The sequence below is a fragment of the Argiope bruennichi genome, chromosome 6 (assembly GCF_947563725.1).
Source record: "Argiope bruennichi chromosome 6, qqArgBrue1.1, whole genome shotgun sequence".
Taxonomy (NCBI): Eukaryota; Metazoa; Arthropoda; class Arachnida; order Araneae; family Araneidae; genus Argiope; species Argiope bruennichi.
The window spans coordinates 39,004,413-39,020,623 of record NC_079156.1 but is presented as its reverse complement, the minus strand read 5'-3'; the positions used below and the strand labels follow the sequence as shown (position 1 = coordinate 39,020,623).

Below are 16,211 nucleotides of genomic sequence, written 5' to 3'. Positions count from 1 at the left end.
CAATAATTTTTGCAGAAGATCACTTGTTAAATGTCAGTTATCTGTTGTATTTTGGAGTTACGTATGCAAATATACAGATGGACATATGGCCAACTCTTTCATGGATCCTGTATAAAATTTGATATGGATCTGTTCTTTAAATAAACAAATTTTATATTATAACAAATTTCATTCATCTAGATCTTTATATTTTGCAGCAATCGTATATACCTGAACTCGGATAAATAAACAAAGTTTTTGCGTAGCGATTACTTTCCAAATTTTGTAGAAATGACCAAATTTCGTGTAAAGAAGTATACAAAATTACATTTGCCTGGCTCAAAGTGTTTTTGAATTGTATTTACAGACAAGCATAATTCAACAAATACTTACTAATTCTTTATTACAACCGATGACCTGTTGATATCGGCATAAAAAGCCAACATACTAGAAGATAATTAGACAGCTTTTTATTGCGTCTTCTCTGTTTAACCGAAGTAAAAATATAGTTCATACATTCAATAGTTGATCTTTAAAATAACTTATTATTGTTTTAATTAAACTTTTATATATTATATATAAAGAATTCTGTATTAAAAAGTTAAAATACTATCCATTAAATAATTAAAAAAAGTAATCTAAATCGGAGCGTTTGCGAGAAATAGAATTTGATATTTTTAATGGATTATATTTTCATGTTTTATTAAAATAAGAATGAATATAATATATAATTCCTGAGATTGGGAATTTAAATTTATATCTTATATTTTCTAATTAATTAACTAATTTTGAATCGTATTATTAATTATTATGTATATATTAATCATATTACGTTATTTTTTAAAAATTTCATTTATACTAAACAGTTTCTTATGATTTTTATATTATGATATGAAATTAAACATATAAGAAGAAATCTGAATTAGAATAGAAAATATCTCAGAAGGGTGGAACATAAAAAGAATGATATAAAATATACAAAAAAAAATCAATATCTTAGAGATTTTTAACAGTAGAATTAAAAAAAAATAGTTGAAAAGAAAGTAAAATCTATTAATCTATAGAAATTAAGATATACTTAATAGATTATATTTTTTTACTTTATTAAAAAAATGAATATAATGCATAATTTCTGACAAAGAAAATTTAATTTATAACATGTTGACTAATTAACTAATTTTTAATTATATTATTAATTATTATGTATATATTAATTATATTACAATATGTTTTAAAATTTTATTTATACTAAATTGTTTCTAATAATTTTTCCGTCATGAAATAAAATTAAACATATAAGAACAAATCTGAATTAGAGCAGAAAAAAATCATGGAAAGTAGAAACATAAAAAGAATGATATACAAAATAGAAAAAAACCCAAGAGAAAATTGAAATATTTTAAAGATTCTTAACAGATGAATTTAAAAAATGTACTTGAAAAGAATGTTAAATATAGCGATCGTTTAAAAAATGTCAAATATTTTCATTTCCTTTGAAATTACTAAAGTTGAAGTTTCACAAAGAGGGTATATATATATATATATATATATATATATATATATATATATATATATATATATATATATATATATATATATATATATATATATAATGACTTAAATAAGAAATATATTTTTGCATCCCATTGAAAATTGTTTTAAAGTTTCACATTTCAACCCTTTCTAAATTTCTCCAAACTCTTGTTTGATTAAGGCGATAACTATTCATCCCTACTTCCCCAAAGAATTCCATTATATTATATTAGCAAATAATCTGAAAGAGAAACGGATAAAAAGAATCGAATGAAAAAAGAATGTGTGGAACTTTCTACATGTTTAAAAAACATGTCAAAATTCCATTGAAATAGAGGGAATTTTTCTAATCGGCGAAAAATTACCACTCTAAATTCTGTGGTTGTTGAAACTTGTAAAGCAGCTAATACTTGAATTGAATGGAGAAAAAAGGAGATAAATATGTGAGTATTTAGGTAAAAAATATTTTAGTATCATCTTGTATTTAAATTACGAACTTGAAATAAAAAAGTGAATTCTTTGATAGCGTGAATGTGCACAAAATTTCTAGTAATAACATACTTTTTATCAACCATTTTAAATTCTCAGCAACACAAATTATTTTATGTGTTAATTATTGAAATTTACATTCGATATTTTTTTTTATTTCAAAACTGCGTAAAAAATATTTATATATCAAATACGTGATAATAAAAAATAAATAAATTGGTGAATAGATTAAGAAAGATATACGGTAGATAAGTACCGATTTAGTATTAAATAGCATATAGTATAATACGATAGAATAATTTAAATTTTGAATGAAATAGTGTATTCGGAATTACTTTACTATGAAAATCTCGTCAATATTAAGAAATTTTTATGCAACAAAATAAATATTTTGTAATAAAATGGCTTTATGAATGAAAATAACCATTGTTGTACAGCATTGAATTTTATGTGGACTTCATTATAATTCTGACCAGCTGTTCTTATATCTCCATAAGGTACTGAGAAATAAGCGGAAGCTACTTAAATTGCAGGATCCAATCAGAAATACAGGATTCTGGGATGGTAGGACATACATAGAAAATAAGCAAAAAATCACCGTTACAAAGAATCTTTGAAATGGAAATCCAAATGCTTGTGGAGGTCTCAACTGGAAGTTTTTTGCTAATGAATTAAAAAAAAAGCAATCACATAAAATGTGCAGCACAAATTAATTGGAATGCTAATTTAATAGAAGAACAATCTAGTTACAAAAAATCACATAAAATGTGCAGTGCAAATTCAATGGAATGCTATACAACAGTCTAGTTAGAAACAAAACAATCATATAAAATGTGCAGCGCAAATTCAATGGAATTCTAATTTAATAGTACAACAATTCAGTTATAAAAAAACCATCACATAAAATGTGCAGCGCAAATTCAATGGAATGCTAATTTAATAATACAACAATCTAGTTAGAAAAAAAACCATAACATAAAATATGCAGCACAAATTCGGCGGAATGCTAATTTAATAGTACAACAATTTAGTTAGAAAAAAAAAAACCATCACATAAAATATGCAGTACAAATTTGGCGGAATGCTTATTTAATAGTACAGTAATCTTGTTAGAAAAAATAACCATCGCATAAAATATGCAGCACAAATTCAATGGAATGCTAATTTAATAGTACAACAATCTAGTTAGAAAAAAAAACCATCGCATAAAATTTGCTGCACAAATTCAATGGAAAGCTAATTTAGTAGCACAATAATCTAGTTTCTCCAAACATAATATATGACAAGTAAATTGTTTCAAACGACAATTCCTTGAACATTTATTTTAAGTATTCCCAAGTCTTGTAGTTATCATTGTCTCTTACATGCCGTTGTCATATCTGTCATGTATCGTACGCCTTATACCCTAGCAGCATACATATATTGTACTATATTATATAATATTAAACAATATTCGCAATATGGTATAATATTGTTGAATATAGAATAATACTATATTGCACAATATTGTATAATGTTGTTCAACATAATGCTAACTGGGTAATGTTATTTTCATAAAACCAGGTAAATATGAGATAAACTTGTATTCTATTTAATCTCTGTTGCCAATTTTATTTGCTGCATCATTTTATTTTACTTGCTAATTTACCTTACAAATTACCGATTTTCCATTTTCCACTGCCAAATTGTAGTACAAAAATTATTTGTCTCTGCTTACCTGATACGTTGGGCAAATTTGGTTAAAATTTGGAAGTGATCTTTTGGGTTACCCTGTATAACAAAGAGGGAGGGGGGGGGCGGTCGGATATTCTTGGATAAATTGTTAAACCAAATTTTAAATATCCCTGCAGTCTATGTGCAATGGTATGAACTCAGACAAAAAACACGTGCAATAGTGTCGAATGCTTTTCTTCTAGTTTTCACTTGCACATTCTAATTTTCTTAATATCACAATAACTCAAAACATCTATGAAAACGCCTTTTGAGAAGAAATCACCTAATTTAATCCCTTTTATTCTCTTAGCAAGGGAACATGATGTTTAATTTTAAATGGTAGTATTTTAACTGCATACTTTCTTTCATATATTTTATAACTACAGAACACTCTCACACTCAGAGCCAGAACAGAATCTCTAATGGGTGGATGGATATGAGGAAAATTTTAATAAAGAAGCAAAAATTGTGAACTCGGAATTTAAATTTCGAAAGATACAAAAATTTGCAAGAACTTGAAATGAAAATCTTTTAAACATGCAATACAAAATTGGCATAGAACACGATTTGGAGTACTGATGTTCCTAAATTGAAATAATTGTAATCTAGATGTTAATATTCATACCTAACCATCATTTTTAAATGATGGCCAAGAATTGATCTAGAGAGTAATATTCATTCATATCCATCATTTTTGAATGATGGTTAGAAAAACAAATATAGAAGGTAATATTCATTCTTAACCAGCATTTTTGAATGATATCAGGAACAAACCTAGAGGGAAATATTCATTCCTAACCATTATTTTTTAATGATGGCTAAGAATTGATCTAGAGGGTAATATTCATTCATATACATCATTTTTGAATGACGGTTAGGAAAACAAATCTAGAAAGTAATATTCATTCATATACATCATTTTTGAATGACGGTTAGGAAAACAAATCTAGAAAGTAATATTCATTCCTAACCAGCATTTTAGAATGATGTTAGGAACAAATCTAGAGGGTAATATTCATTCTTAACCAGAATTTTTGAATGATGGTTAGAAATTAATCTAGAGAGTAACATTCATTCCTAACCATCATTTATGAATGATGATTAGGTACAAATATAGAGGGTAATATTCAAGGCTTTCTTCCAATGGCATAGTATGACCTTGATCTTCAAGTATGCCATCTAGTGGTTAACATTTCAGGTTTGATTGTTCCTCGAAAAAGGAATGGATGGCTTATGTAAAAACCTCCTTATGGAAATGTTTAACTTTATTTTTAATGATGATGAATTTTTATACCTAATCATCATTTTTGAATGATGGTTAGGAACAAATCTTGAAGATAATATTCATTCCTAACTAGCATTTTTGAATGACGGTTACAGCAAATCTACAGAATAATATTCATAGCTTCCTTACAATGGCATAGCATGATCCCTGTCCTTCAGGTACGCCATCTAGTATTCATATTATGTCTGATTATTCCTTGAAGAAGGAATGCAAATCCTATTGAAAAACCTGAAAAATGACCTTCAGAACAATGAAAATCATATTGAAATAATGCTCTCTTTCACGTAATAAAATTGTAAAATGCATATTTTTCATATTCGCATATATCCGAGTGAATATATTTAATCTGAATTATTTTTTTGTTTTTGTTTTTATCATTTTTAAAAATCAGCCAAACAGAGCAGAAATTCGAACCAAGAATCAATTCTTATCCCATACAATTTTTTTTTATTTTCTTCTTTCGAAATTCACTTTAAAAGACGAATCCAAAAAGAATTATCTCTTAAAAATTTCTTTAAAGTTTATCATAAAAGGAAACGGTCTTCGATAAAAGCTAAGCCTAACCGTTCCCCTTTTGAATGAACGGAAGTCGAGAAATCGAATGACTCGGAAAATGGTTTGAAAACATCAATGAAATTTATCTGGTTACTTGGAGCGAAAATATTCCGTTAAATAAGTCTGGAAGTGGATATGTCTGGCGTTTTGAGGAGCGAGAGAGAAAAAAGATATGGCTACATGCTTGAAAAGAATACAAAAGGAAGCACCACTGAATCCATGTTCTTTTGAAACGGTTAAAGTCGTCTGTCAATCGAATTTCTTTAATTCAAGTTAACTTCTGCCATCTCTTGGAAAAATGTGTTTCTAGTAAATAAAAGATATAGAAAAAGAGGAAAATAATGTTTACCTTGCAAGATGGATAAAATAATGTTTATTTTGAGAATTGAATAAAATACATCGAAGTATGTCTTTTCAATAAGCTTTTTAAGAATTTTTATCAAAATAGCACAACTCATTTAGACAGTATTGCAAATCGAATTAGGTACTATTTTAACTTCTTAAAAATATTAAAATGAAATATTTTTGTACTGTTACCTAAATCTCATATTTTATGAGTTTTGAATATTGTTTATTTATAGTTTTGCCTATGATGACAAAAGCGAGCTATCTACATCACTGGCAAGTGCATATACATCATCAATTAGAAAAGCGCCATCTGGTGACTTGAACTGTGACGATTTGATCTGAATAGAGAACTGAGGCAGTAAATATACATTCATATAACTGAAACGGGAAATTTGTTAACACTTACCTGATAATTTAAATGTGTGGAGTTTTAACTATTTTGCATATGTAAATATTTTAATATTAATGTAATGTCATGATTCATTTAATTGAAAAATTAGGCATTCCACTCACGATCAGGATTGGATTTAGTTTATGAAGGTGAATTTCATAAACTAAATGAATTGTTCTAAACATAAAAATAGATACCCAGAAGTAAAATAAATGATTAATTGAACATTTATACAAAAAGTACTTCAGATATTAAAAGTATTGCAAAATTATTATGTGGAAAAAATTAATCGGTCATAAGAAAGGTAAAATCCGATTCCGAAAATGCTGCAATTCACCTTTCTGGAGTTGTGTAATGCCTGGTGGTGGAAAATATATGTTAAGCTTAAAAATAGAATTTTTTAAAGGGAAAAAACAAACAAACAAAAAGAATGAGTCATTTTTACACTAGCAGAAAAAAAAATGACTAAAGAGTCTTTTGGTTGGGACAGAGACATATTTTTAAAATCCGACGTAGAAATAATAATACAAGGAAGCTTCGATTTTTTTTATTTTTAGAAAACAATAGAAATATGATAGTGGAGGTAATCTAGCTCAAAAAATAGTTCAAGTTTTTTTTCTTTTTTTTTTTTGCTTATTATAGGCAGAAAAAAAAAATGAAAAATGAGGCTAATGTAAAATTCCTTTCAGATGTTTATGGCTCTACAAATTAGAAATGAAAAAAATATATATATCATCTTAAAATAAAATATTATAGAAACTATAATTTATAAAACCATAACAAATACTATTAAAAAAACTATCGGAAAATTTAAGTGAAATATTTTGATTTCATTTGCCTTTTAATATTTTTCAACTGTTGGTTGATTTCAATAAACGGTTTTTTTCCATTTTTGGAAATTAACCGAAATGGTCCCCATTTCTGAAAAAAATTCTTAAGGATATATTAATGAATTAAAGCTAAGTACGTAATGGCAAATTGAAGAGGAATTGGAAGTCAAAATGGCCGAAATTAGAAATTGCTGACAAATAAGGCTAAAAGTTATCGAAAGTATTTTCTCTGAAAAGTCAATTCCTTATACTTCTGTGTTGACTCATAATTCAAAAGGATGCATAGTTTTCACATTCTTGTTAGAAAATTATTATTACAATAGTTGTATAATAGTAAAAACTCTTACATTAAATTTTAGGCACTATAACAGATTTATAATTACATTTTTGAGTTCCCTAAACGCTAGAAAAAAAACTTGCATTCACATATATATAATTATGAAACTTATTATTTTTCGATATGCAAAGGGGTTAGTAAATATTAGTATGCGCACAGCTATTCTATTAGATATTAGCAAAAAGGGAGAACTCCGTTTTTATATTTCGAACTTCCTGCATACATTTAGAGAATGGAAAAATATAGAAATTATGGCGAAGTATAAGATATATAAGAAAATTAAATAAATAATAGTTATAAATAATAAATTATATTATTATAAATAACAGATATAATAATAAATTATCTATGATATAAAAGAATATAGATGGTAAAATGTAGAAATTTAGAAACATACACTGCATTTGATAGTTAATCCAGACATATTATAGATATCCTTCACTGTTTTTTTATCTTGGGCCAAACGATAACAGTGTAAGTGATTTTTCTCATAAGTATTTTTTTTATATAAAACAATTCTTTTCAATTTTAACACATCTTTTAATACAATCTCTAAAGTTTATTATAGTTATCCTTGATATATCCATGGTTTTTTTACTAAACGATAACAGTGTAATAATCTTTTCTTGTATAAACAATTCTTTCGGATTTGAATAAATTGTTTTAATACAATTGCTTTTAATATTTACTAAAGATAATGTTTAGATACCCGTGTTTGTGTTTTGTAACAAAATGATAAGCGTGGAGTAATATTTGCTCAAATAAAACATTTTTTTTTTTTAGATTTTAAAAAATCTTTAAAAAACTTCTTTTAATATTTATTAAAGATAATATTTAGATATCTGTGATTGTTTTTTTTGTACCAAAAGATAACTGAGTAATAATCGTTTCTTGTATAAACAATTCTTTTGTATTAACAAATCTTTTTAAAAAACTGTTTTTAATATTTATTAAAGATACTGCATTTTTTTTGTATCAAATGATAAAATAATCTTTTCTTCCAAAAAGAATTCTTTTTGAATTTTAATACAACCGTTTCTAATATTTATTAAGGATACAGTTTAGATATTCATGTCTATTTTTAGTACCAAACAATAACCATATAATAATATTTTCTTGCATAAACATTTTTTTTTTAAAGTTTTGGCAAATCTTTTAACACAACAGAAAATTTAAAGCTTGCATACTTCTTTTTGTAATAACAGCACGTTCGTATTTGAATGCTTAACTCCCGCAAGCTATATCCATCTATTTATAGATATAATCTTTTGAATATTTCATGCATAATGCAGGTTTTTCAGATTTGTATGAGTTGTGAGAATGAGATTTTCTATAAAGAAACCTCGGAAGGGAACTCCAAGAAGTAGTCGTTTTTCTTTTCACTTCAAATCTTTTTATAGAAAAAAAGAACTGCTCCTTTTATCCAACTGGATTCATATGAAGCTTTGCAACGGAGTAAATCCCCATGGTATCCAATTTTATCACCACGAAAAAAATATATATCAAAAAGTTATCGATATGTAAAAAAAAAAAAAAAAGAAAGAGAAAACATTTATCAAAATACTCACAAGGGTAATATTATTAACTATGATTGTTTTTTCTGCCGTCCGGGCATTGTATATTACAATGGCACCATCCGGATCTCGGAAGGTCACTTCAGTATCTGAAAAAAAAAAGAAAAATATAATTGAAATGATACTAAAGTAATTTAATATCAGATAGACAAAAATATATAAAAAACAGTAATACTGGTCACAGTAAATCTCCACTAAAAACTTTGATTATATTGCGCTAAAGAAAATAGCATTACAAAGTAATATTTTCTTTTAAAAAAAATAAAACTGTGCTACTAAATAAAAGAACATTTTGTAAGCCTTTCCTCTAAAAAAATACATTTTATTTTCTTAGCTTACATCCAGAAGAATAAACTGTCATAGCTTCATAAGATAAACCCTAAGCATTCAGTGACTTGCCTGTAACATTCCCCATTTTCCAGTACTGATAAGACATTTACAGCCAGCTGTGTCGTCGCTGTTAATTACTAAACTCCTAGAGATATCCGGATGGTGGATCTTTTCACCTGGGTGGTTTCGCATCTGTTCATTAGCGACTACAGTGAAAGACCATATGTGGGAATTCCTCGTCTGAGAGATATTGATAGTAACTTCAAAGAGAAAGGGGTGTCCAATCATCTGGATGCTAAATGTTTCTCATTGTGAAAGGACTATGATAACTACGTGCTCCAGAATAGTCAGTTATGAAAGGTGCATGACTAAAAGAAACTTCCCACGACCGACTGGCGCCGCTGAGGGAGCATATTGCTGAACCCTGATTGACCAAAAGAGAGCTCAAATGACCAATGTAAATTAAGAGGCGGAAATTGTCACCGAAATAAAGTGCGGAGATTTTTTTTTTAGGGAGAGGAGAAGAAACGAATTGCAGGCAGACTGTTGGACTACGACCACGAGTTCGGAGTATGAGAACTACCAGTGGAGTGGCCTTGCTGACTAACAACCTGTTAGTTCCCTGTGGTGTTGTTTCTCCGTATTGATGGAGAACTGAGTTTCAAGATAAACCTTCGACTTCGACTGTTGTGCCTCCTACTACAGACGTAAATAACTATTTATTTAACCAAGATTAGAAGAAGTTGTTTTTTTGTATGTATAGGGTTGTAAAATAAAGAATTGTCTGGAATTTCTGCTTTGTTATTTGATCAGTCTAGATCAAGACATTACATGCCAAACTTACACATCAAATTATACATTTTATTTGATATTTAAATATGTAATTAAATCAAAGAATTAATTTCCTTTAAAGAACCAGAATGAGTGGTCTTCTCAAAACTTTCTCGCATACTCTTTAATTAAGGTGTCATATCAGAGAACGCTTTGCATGACATTGGCGTACAAAAATTAGGAAATATTAACCTTTGGCGTGAATATAGCATTTTTACAGTACCTGTGGTGTAATCCTTGGCGAGATTTTTTTGGCGATTGATCCCTGGCATGCGGTTAAAAATCGCAAAATCTAATTTGTGCTTTAGAAGCATTTATCTCAACAAAATTTGATACAGAACTAAAAATTGCAGCCAAAAAGTCACCAAATTTGATATATTCAAGTCATTTCTTCTATGAGTTATCATTATTACATGTTTTTAAAAGTAGAAACAGACAGATGGTCAATCCCTTTTGGATTTGTGTCAAAATTTGAAAGGTGACTAGACTACAGATGGTAATTATGTGTATTGAGTTTTATCTATGTTGTTCTCATCGTTTTGTAGTTATTGTGTTAAATTATATTTGAGTAGCTGGACAGACAGACTTGCTCCGGGCGGATTCTGCTATTCTACAAATTTGATATAAAGACTGTATACTAAATTTCATCTGCCTAGATCAAAGAATTTTTAAGTTTTTTTGTCACACACTGGCAAATATTTTCCAAAAATGTGTTTTCGAACTCAGAAAAGGTCTAGAAACCTAAAAATGCGTCAAAATCTCGAATTCGAATTTTTTGACAATTATTGTATTTTTGCTATACTACGCATACGAGAAAGTAAAAAAAAAATCACTAGTGCATGTTTAAGTATAAAGATCATTTTAAAAATTCCAATGGATTATAAATAAAAGACAATAAAGTAAAATGTATTTACCACCAAAAAGGTAAGTACAAACATGGTTAATTTTCAATGTAATGAAAAAAAAAATCAAGAATTAGTTGTGAATCGGATTTCCTATATCCCCTTATAAAAATGTTGCTGCCCATAATGTGAGACAGACATTAAAGATGCTTTGAAGCTTAGTATTTATCTAATTTTAATTTAGCAATGTAAAATTTTCTAACTTTTATTTTGTTTTAAAATTGCAAACACATTATTCAGATAATAAATTATTTTCTTTTCTCATGCGCAGACGAGAGCACAATTTTAAATGATGTTATTTTTTTAATTTTTACTAGTTTCAGTTTAATGATTCATTCTGTCATAAGTTTGTTTTCAAAGTAATTTATCGAATATTCTGACGTAGCCTAGACATATCTATGTATATCATGAAAGTTGTAATTATTCATTTCATTTTTTTCTCTTTACTCTGACCTTACTACTTACATTTCAAAGATAGAGAAGACACCATTTTCAAGTACCTTGAAAAGCACGCTGGGCAGGATTAGTTTAGTTTAGTTATATTAACGTCCCGTTTGAAGCAACACTAGGGCTATTTTGGGACGGACCTCGTCATTTTGAACCGCGGTCAGATGACGAGGACGACAATTGAGCTGGCACAACCCTCTCCACACCACACCACACCAGCGGGAGGACATTTGGTCAGGGCGGATTTAACGTGCAACAGACACCCCCTTACACGACGGTTCTTCGGTGGAATCGGGTCTCGAACCTGAAACCCTCCGGTTCCGAAGCCGCACGCTGAGCAGGAAAAAGACTAAAGTGCATTTAATTAAAAAAGATTAAAGATTGGTCAAAAATTTATTTGAGTAAGATATAAGTATATTAAAAGGACCACAAAACTATCTTTAAAGCAATTCGCTTTATTATTCACTAGCCGCCTTTGGCGACCAGCTTGGTTCGCCAATCTTAATGATCGTTAAAATTTTAATAATTAAATATTTTATGCAATTCCTACTTTAAAAGCTTCTTCATCAAAATATTTTAAAACTTCAAATTTTGATAGTCATATAATTTACTCATAATATTATAAAGGCCTTCAGTCATAACGTAATATGTATCTCTCTAGTTTTCTGTTAGCTCCCGTAGAATTTATGCTTTAAATTAAATTGGAAAGGATTAATCTGCAATTAATATAATATTATTTTTTACTGAAACAAAGCATTTTTGTAATATTATTACTGAAAACAGAGTCACTGAGCGTTTAAACTTTATGGGCACTAAAGAATATCTTTCTTAATTTAAGTAATATCTCAAGAATTTCTCAATTAAATATTCTCAGATTCATCATGAGCCGATCGATTAATTAACAATGTTTAATTTTAAATGCGTCAAACACTAAGAAAATAAAATGAATCGTTTAAAATAATCGGTCGGAAACAGGTTAAAAAAACTACTTAAAAACGATGTACTTAAAACTATAAGCATATACAAAATAATATATAAATAACTAACATAAATACAATTTAATTACAAAAGCATACAACTAACCTAAAAATAATTTAAGTCAAAACCGCATCCGTTGATAATGGTTGTCATGTCAACAATCAGAACACAATGCGCGTGCGTGAATTTTCAACGCCAGTTACGGTAACGCAAATGCATGAATTTTTCTACGCCAGTTGGGGTAACGCTATGCAGATTATAAATTTTTTATTTCCTTTATTCTGTTTTATTTTAATTCAGAAGTACTTCAGAATGAATCTGAAAGATCGATTCATTAACAATTTTTAATTTTAAATGCATCAAACATTAAGAAAATAAACAGAATCGTTTGAAATAATCGGCCGTAAAATGTTAAGCCTAGTCTCATTACTGTTGGGGGAAATATAAAAAACTGAAGCCTTACTCATTTGGCGGTGGGAAAAATGAAAAGAGTTTTTGGTGGGAAAGTTAGTTTTTAATTAATAATTAAAATTAAAAATTCAAAAAAAGGGACCCCAGGTGCACATTCCTGACCTCCAAGGTATACATGTACCAAATGTGGTAGCTGTAGGTCAAATGGTCTGGTCTGTATAGCTCCAACACACACACACACACACACACACACACACACACACACACACACACACACACACACACACACACACACACACACACACACACACACACACACACACACACACACACACACAGCTTTATATAAGTATAGATTAACAATGAAATGCAATAATTTGATTTAGTGGCCTAAAGTTTCGCTTGCTACCATGCAGCATCTGAAAGAATAAACGATAAAAATTCTTGAACTTCAAATAGTAAATTTATAAGTCATTCATAACTTACTCTGTCTGACTCTAGTATCGGATTGAAAAGTTAAACTACTTAAAGCAAAATGTTCAGATCCGATTTATATATGTTCTCGATGATAGAGCTTTAGATGATTTTTTGTTACAACTTAAATAACATTCTAAAACTCTTCCAAACAATTCGCATTATTAAACAATATTTTTATAACAATTTTATATATTTATATGTCCTTACGTTTCGAAATCCAAAGGCTCTCTCATCGTACTTCTTTCGCTGAAGCATGGGAATATACATGGCTTATAAAGTTAACTTTATAAGCCGAAAGTAGTATCTAGTGGCCCATTGTGCTCGAAGAGATAAGCAACAAAAGAAAGATAGCTGGGAAAAATGAGCAGAGGGATCTTATGAAATTCATAAACTTGTATTCCTCTGAGAACTGCCAATGTTTTCCATCTTACGCCTGTACATTTTATGAGTACATGAAATAGGTATTAACGCGTTGCCTAGGAAAAGTTTTATTGAAATAAATATTCATCGGGTGGGAGCTTCTGTCTATAAATATATCATTATACGGAATATTTAAAGTATCTCATATTAATATCTATGTTTATAAATGGAAGCGTTTGTGTGTGCGCGTGTTTCAAAGGTACACATACAATTCTATTGTCTTTACAGGAATGAAATTTGGTATATAGGTTGTCTTAGTGTAATTCAATGCAGCGCACGGAGCGAATTTTAAGGTTTAAAGTAAAAATATTTAATATTTAATATTATTTTGGAAATTTTTCGCGGAATATTTAAAGTATCTCATATCGATATCTATATTTATAAAAGGAAGCATTTCCGCGGTGTTCAAACAAATCTTAATCTTTCTTTTTACAGTAATCTCATATCGATATGTAAAGTATCTCATATCGATATCTATCTATCTATCTATATTATATATATATATATATATATATATATATATATATATATATATCTATATTATATATATATATATATATATATATATATATATATATATATATATATATATATATATATATATTTATATATATATCTATATTATATATATATATATATATATATATATATATATATATATCTATATTATATATATATATATATATATATATATATATATATATATATATATTGTTACGAAATTTCCGGGGTTCGTATGGATAGTGGAAGTTATATGGTGTGAAGAACGCTCAATCACCAGGCGGCAGTAGAAAATAAAACAACGACGTTTATTTGCACGAAGACACACAGGACAGCACAAAGAGGAAAACTATATACAGCACAGAAAACGATTATCTTCAGCCGAGACGTGCAGCATACACAGCAGCATACAAAACAGCATAAACAGAAGCATACAACAGACTCTACTGCAGACAGTACAACACAGCTTAGTTCAGCACTAGCTTTACTCCGTCGCTGCTCCGCTTATCTCTGGAAGGCCAGTTCTTTACCGTCGGTTCCGACTACTGTCTTCTAGCAGCTGCGGCCGCCTCCTTTTATAGGTCTCAGGAGGATGGGCTAGAAGCCTCTCAACCAATCAGGAACGTTCGAGGCGTATCTCGGATCCTACTGGACGGACCGGGAAAATTCTCGATGTTTCGGGTATAACCTATTTTGGCACCAAAGTCGCCAAATTCGTCGCCAAGTCTCGAAATGGTCGCCAAGTTTGTCGCCAAGCTCTGGAACCTCCGATGCAACACCGGACTCCGTCCAGTACCGATGACTGTAAAACATTCTTTCCGATGGTGGAACCAACTATGCTGGGAAGCAGCATTACAGATTCGTAACAATATATAAAAGGAAGCGTTTTTGTGTGCGCGTTTCTGCGGTGTCCAAACAAATCTATTGCCTATACAGTAATGAAATTTGGCATATAAGTAACCTTAATTGTGATTCATTGCAGCTCAATGTCCAAATTTTGAAGTTTAAAGTAAAAAAATATTTAATATTTTCCATTATTTTGGATGATTTCTAGAGGAATATTTATATATCGATATCTATATTTAAAAGAGGAAGCGTTTGTGCGTGTACGTTTCTGTAGCGTCCAAACAATTCTATTGTCTTTACATCAATGGAATTTAACATATAGGTAGTCTTAATTATGATTTAACACACTTCGACGTCCGAATTTTAAAATTTAAAATACAAAATTTTAAATGTTTTGTATTGTTTTGGATGATTTCTCGCATACACTGGTCTCTAGTATCCTTCAGCTTCAAATGACTGTAGAGAAAAAATTTTGTTCACCGTTGAAGAGAGAAAAAATTGTTGTTAAGGAATTTGTTTTATATCTGAGATAATTTTCTAAAATTTGTAAAAAAAAAAAAAAGATATTTTTTATAAAAATTGTAACAATAATTCTTGAATCAAAACACTCTAATTTCGTTATATTTCTTCAAATTATTTGATGTGATTATTCAAATATTACTCTGGAGTCGCGGTGGTCTGGTGGTAAGGTCTCGGCTTCGGAATCGAGGGTTTTTTGGCTCGAGACCCCATTCCACCGAAGAACCGTCGTGTACATGGGTCTGGTCCACGTTAAATCCGTCAGAGCCAAAACTCCTTCCATTGGTGTGGTGTGAAAGTTTGGAGAGGAGGTGTAGCCAGCTCAGATGTTCAAAATAACGATGTCCGTCCTAAAATAGCCCTAGTGTTGCTTTAAAACCGGTACATTAGTATAACTAAACTCAAATATTACTCTTCAATTTAAAATATGAATGATCAAAATATTTTTATTCGCTAATTTTATATTCATTTTTTTCTTGATAAATTCATCATTTTTTTTTGCTAAACAAATGGGA

General features: G+C 29.1%; 1 protein-coding gene across 1 annotated transcript in view; it reads right to left on the bottom strand.

Annotated features, from left to right (window-relative positions):
• LOC129972330 (inactive dipeptidyl peptidase 10-like) overlaps nucleotides 1-16,211 on the bottom strand; it is a 475,818-nt gene that overhangs the window by 124,291 nt on the left and 335,316 nt on the right. Inside the window, exon 4 of the mRNA XM_056086431.1 lies at nucleotides 9,029-9,123. Within this exon, the coding sequence (XP_055942406.1) occupies nucleotides 9,029-9,123 (95 nt within the window). The remainder of the gene's footprint in view (nucleotides 1-9,028; nucleotides 9,124-16,211) is intronic.